A 5,654-nucleotide genomic window follows, 5' to 3' on the forward strand; every position below is an offset into this window, starting at 1 on the left:
ATTACCTGTCCAGCAGAAAACAGGCAACCTCGGCGTCACTGTGAAAACGTTTGTCCTCCATCAGCAATTTCCATCATGTAAACACTATGCCAATGTTGGTTCGTGTTTTTGCCATTTCCTGTCATGCTTGCATTTACTTTCTTCGCGTCTCCGCTTCTTGGATGACGGGGATTCACTGTCCGCTGCTTTTTGTTCTGGTACAGTGTATGTATGATCCTCCATTTGTCAAAACTGTGCCAGTCAAGGTTCATAATGCTAAATGGTCTGCCAGCAATCACCCGCGTCTATCCTCCCCGTCTACTTCCGTGTTTACGATGCAGCGTCTACGTAAGGTCACCATGGGCTTCCCAAGACTCACTGTTAGTGCAGTTTGTCCGCTCTGTGCTGCCGTAGACGGCGCAGGATGATGATCTCCGTAAGTCGACCCAACAGTATGTAACTATAAATGGCTATTTCTAAAGTAACAGGAACATATAGATTATGAGTTTACGTTGATTGATAATAATAAAAAACATACATATATATAATATATCTCATTTATGTACATAAATTCCTGTAATTATTACACACTGGTCCTTTAAAGTCAAGCAAATGGATTTCCATGAGATTCTTAAAGATTTGCCTCTTATTCAAAGGCTGTGCTTGTTGGATTGCTGGTTTTGGAAAGTTAAAAAAATCTCACATGCAGTCCCCCATTCAGACACTTGAAATGTGTTGGGGGGAGGATGTCTAGATGTTCAACCATTCAACAAGCACTTCAACAGAAGAGTGACACCAAGAAGGTTTTGGATGACAGGCAAAATGTCTTCAAGAGTCTAAAGCAAAGACAAATTTGTGCTGATCTCACATCTAGTAATTAATTTTAAGGATTTTTCACAACTTTTTAGCAGCTTTTATTAGGCTGACTGAGTGGATTGATTGTATTTCTTCAGATCCATAGTGTGACACAAGACCTGCAAGAACTCCAGCAAGACTCAAAAATGTATTTTAGAATTAGAAATACAAAGAACAATCAACAAATCAACAAAATTTAATTGATTTGTATTTAATTTAATATAATTAAATCAATTTAACTGTAAGAACGTAAATATTAGGCACTGGCCAAAAAGTATCTGTATATCTGCTGCAGGGGCAGTGAGTGCCACAGCTTGCAGAAATTATTTTATCATTCAGAAACATCTTGATGGCGTGTTTGTGTGTTATCAATACTGCATGATGGAGTGATGCAGCACTCATAACACACACACACACCGTCAGAAATATCATATGGAGCAATTATAACAAAGAAAATCTGCTACTACAGGTCAGGAAAATTGAACCAGATGCTGATGCCTCTGATTATGGCACTTTTGCTGCATGAATACAAAATAACATTACATACATAAATATTAAAACCAAAGCAGTTTAAAAACCAATTACAGTCTTTCAACATGAGCTAAAGCTGGTATTTAAAACTGTTATGTACAAGAAACAAATGGTCAAAATGCAGCCACCACTTTATAACAATAAATATGCTGGTAAAAATTCTCATTAGTTTATTTAAAATTGCCTTATTTACTCCGAAATAAAGGGCATGCCGAGCCACAGTCAAGTGAGTGGCAAACAGTCAGTATCTGCCATCGTGCAGTCACGTGATAAGTAAATTGAAAATGCTCCAAAAATGGTAATAAGCTGCAATCAACTGATAGGCCAACATTTACGTTTAGATTGCCAGTTGGTTAAGAGAAGATCTACCTAAAGTCACATTTTGTCACAGGAGGAATGAAGGAGTGGTCTAAAGACGAAGACTACGCCCTCTCAGGAGAATTATATATTGGCCAAAACAGATCAAACTGAAATTCAGTTGTGTCCCGGCATCACAAAATGCATCTCTTTCTTCTGATCTTTGGGATTGTGCTTCTTCCAAAAGGCAAGTTTTTCTTTCTTTAAACTTTATAATCTTATAAGGGACTGCTGTTACAAAAGCTGCATGGGGTCACTTGAGGTTACATGTCAAATAGTGTTGATCAGCATTTTATTTTACGGTTGGTTCATACTCATACTGGAAAACCCATTTTTGTAACTGTACATGTAATTAATCATAATAACAATACATCAGTTATCTGTTTTATTTTTACTTTAAAATCTTCAAGAAAAAAGGATTGTAATTTTAATTTTTGTAGCTATAATTAATAATAATAACAATTCAGCAGCTGCTTTTTTAATTGGTCAGTGTCATTGCTGAATGTTTAATGTTAATATTATTGTTAAATGCTTAATATTTTAGAAAAGGGGGATTGTAATTTTACATTACCTCATTTGCCCTTACAAACACTGCAGACATGGGGCATTTGGGGTCACAGGTCAAATATGTGCATATTATTTTCCTGTTTGTTCATAGTCATACTGTATAACACATTTTTAGCTGTGCATATAATTAAACATGATAACAGTACAGAAGCTATCTATTTAATTTTTAAGAAAAAAGGGATTGTAATTTTCAGTTATCATAGCTGCCTTTAAAAATGCTGCAGACATGGGTCGTGTAAGGTCACTTGTCAAGCTGTGCATATGTGTAATCATAAAAACAACGTAAGAGGTATTGTTTTCCTTTTACCGTTTTATATTTAAAAAACAGAGATTGTAACTTTTAGTTTCCACATTTGCAGACATGGGTCAGTTAAGGTCACATGTTAGATAACAGTATGCCTACATGTTATTTTGCTGCTGGTTACTTTTACTTGTCACTTCCTCTTTGTTCCTTGCCTGCAGTTTTTGCACAGCTGATCAGGTCTCTTTTCTATTCTATTTTAAACCAACAAGAATAAACACACAAATGTAAGAACTACACAGAACAACTGGCCTCATACTGTATACCCATTTTTGTAACTGTGCATGTAATTGAATGTAACAATAATTAATACTTTTAATTAATTTGTTTCAGAGTTTATATTTTATTTAATATGATCCATCATCTAATATTACAAGTTTTTTGTTGTTTGTTTGTTTGTTTTTTAACTTATCTGTGTTTTATCAGCCTACACCCTGAAATGTCACAAGTGCTTACCAGGAGGCTCAGCAACCTGCTTAACCTCAGAGTGCCCTTCACGGGCTCATCTGTGTGCTTCAATGAGAATAGCTACATATGTAGGTATGGTATTTTATGGTGCATTGTTTTTATTGTGAAATGGCTTTGCAATGGCCCAGTTTACAAAGGTCATTTATTTATTTTTTTATTTTTTTGCAGGTGATACAAAACTTGGTGATCACCTCATGAAAACTTGTGTTTTGAGTGAGCAGTGTATTGAGGACTCACTCAACTTTGGAATCACCAGAAACGTAATAACCAGCAAGTGCTGCGCCACCGAGCTCTGCAACACCGAAGATGCCCCTGGTAAATATAACTTATGTTGTCTTTTGGATTTTTTTTTTTTTTTTATTTAAACGTTTGTTTGCGCCGAGCTGTCCATAGGCTTATCATGTTCTCATTAATTTTCCTGTATTTCAAAATCATTAAATTGTAAAAAGGCCCTGAAGAAGAAAACTACATTGGAGTAAGTGCTCCATCTGTCTCTAGCTCCTCAAACAACACAAACAATGTTATGTTTATGTTACAGAGCACAGAAGAGCTGCTCCAAATGGTAGAAAGTGCTACTTCTGTGATGGACTGAAGTGCACTGCAACTCTCCACTGTGAGGGGAATGAGGACCACTGCATCTCAAAAACAGGTAACAGGCCTACAGCATTAAACGCTGCAAAGAGAGAATTTGAGAAAACTACTCATTTCAAGGCAACTGCCCTCACAAAACAAAAAAAACAAACTTTTGAGTTTTAAGTCTAACTCTTAAGTTTGGAAATAGACTACAACAGGTTTTGCAAATCTATAATCATGTTCAGATAATTTTCTCCTTGAGATAAACTTGAATCTTTGACTTTTAGAAACCCCCAAAGTTCAGAATTTCAGAAATTACAGTAAGTTGTGAATTGGATTTGTCATTCTTTGGGTTCTTCAAAATTAAATGTTTGCAATAGAAAATATTAAATGATTAAACATTAATTGATTTCATTTTCAGTTTACTCAACAATTTTTCAAATACACCTTTTTTGTTTCAAAAATTCATGTTTTTATAAGAAGAAAATTTTGTGTCAGTGTCGGACAAAGTAACATCCTGTTACTTTTGTTTTGTTTTTTACAGAGAACATATGACTCTTTTCACATATTGCCTCAGCTCAGAGGGATTATTTATTTATTTATTTATATATATTTTTTTTTTAGCAATTTTAGTATTAAAACTTCCAGCTAATACACTAACATTACTGTTATTCTCTCAGTGACTTCGGGAGGGAAAACAAAGGTCATGAAGGGCTGTGCCTCCAACCACATGTGCTCAAGTACAAAACATGCACAGCTTCAAGGAGTCGTCGAAGAAGAAATTAGTTGCTGTGAGGGAGACTTCTGCAACAGCGCCAGCAGCACACGAGCTGGCCTCCTGCTCCTGGTGGCTCCACTGGTCTCTTTGGTCATGTTCTCTTAACTGGTGGTATTACAGACTGCTTCTTCTTCTTATCTTCACATGGCCACATAGCGTTCACACCCCCTTCCTTATCGTTTCCTTATCGTTTCAACCAATGAGTGAGAAAGTAGAAAATTTAGTGTTAGTGTGGAGTTTTAGTAACATTAATGTCCCCTTTGTCTCCTGCCTCATGTCCTCATTTGGATGTTTCCTCTAATGCATAGAATTCTTGTCAACAATTGTTGTCATTGTGTTTTTTCTCTGAAGTAAATCAAAGAGGATGTAAAAACATGTTGATGCACAACTGAAAAAAAAAAAATCGTTGCTACCTCCAGCTCCAAGCAACAAACAAAAAGCCCCATTAGACAGCAATGCAGTGACAGTTCATTCAGAGCTCAGCAGTCTACCTGAGAGTTTGCTCTTTCAACGCATCTTAGCATTAAAGCTCAGAGAAAAGGATTTGTACATTTAATCAGTCAAACAGGCCCATTGCTGGATAAACACTGGATATTGTGGATGTTGACATCACTAAATGTGCGGCTTCATAGAGTTTATAAGTGACACAATGGGTTAATATCGTCTTTATATGTAGGTCTGTAGGATTAAACCCTTAAAGAAAGCTTGCATTGGAACAAGTACTGATCAGTCACCTTGAATCTTATTTCAGAAATCTGTTAGGAAACACTGAGGGGCATGCTGGAGGTTGAAACAGACAGTAAGTGAAAAATAACACACATTCACTCAAACCTTCCACAACATTCATCATAACTTTTCAGGGAAAAACATAGTAGTAGCTCTGAATCTTATAGGAATCATGTAATAAATATATATAGCCTAATTTATGTAGTGTATATTTAATTTTGAGTGATTTTGAAGCGTGTTAAAAAAAACATGCATTAATGCTTATATTAATGTACTGAATTTCAATGCCACCATATTTCTCTTTGCTTTGCTCATATGCCACAATAATGTAATGTTTTTGAGTTAAAATATTATAATTTGGGGGATTTTCCAGACAATACATATACAGCATATAGATGTATTTCTGCTGTCAACTCATGAGTATTTTTCCACCCTTGGTTCTGAGTCCTTTTATCAACCTGAAGCCTATTTTTATATTACTGATGAAAAGCAAAATAAAGACCTTTCTGCTAGAGTGTA

At 35.7% G+C, this 5,654-nt stretch overlaps 1 protein-coding gene across 1 annotated transcript; it reads left to right on the forward strand.

Annotated features, from left to right (window-relative positions):
* Positions 1–1,749: 1,749 nt before the first annotated feature.
* Positions 1,750–5,654, forward strand: LOC146321320 (uncharacterized). The gene is made up of 5 exons (XM_084726435.1): positions 1,750–1,909; positions 3,017–3,130; positions 3,227–3,373; positions 3,597–3,707; positions 4,312–5,654. The coding sequence occupies exons 1-5, from the start codon at positions 1,864–1,866 to the stop codon at positions 4,512–4,514; spliced, it is 621 nt and encodes a 206-aa protein (XP_084582561.1). The 5' UTR covers positions 1,750–1,863; the 3' UTR covers positions 4,515–5,654.

This window comes from Lutjanus erythropterus, chromosome 9 (genome assembly GCF_056507025.1).
Source record: "Lutjanus erythropterus isolate fLutEry1 chromosome 9, fLutEry1.hap2, whole genome shotgun sequence".
Taxonomy (NCBI): Eukaryota; Metazoa; Chordata; class Actinopteri; order Lutjaniformes; family Lutjanidae; genus Lutjanus; species Lutjanus erythropterus.

Bases quoted from the DNA above. Each gene is read 5' to 3' on its own strand.
- LOC146321320 (XM_084726435.1), top strand. From the start codon at position 1,864: ATGCATCTCTTTCTTCTGATCTTTGGGATTGTGCTTCTTCCAAAAG. The intron at 3,374-3,596 runs GTAAATATAACT...TTTATGTTACAG, and splicing joins CAACACCGAAGATGCCCCTG to AGCACAGAAGAGCTGCTCCA. The intron at 3,708-4,311 runs GTAACAGGCCTA...TTATTCTCTCAG, and splicing joins CCACTGCATCTCAAAAACAG to TGACTTCGGGAGGGAAAACA.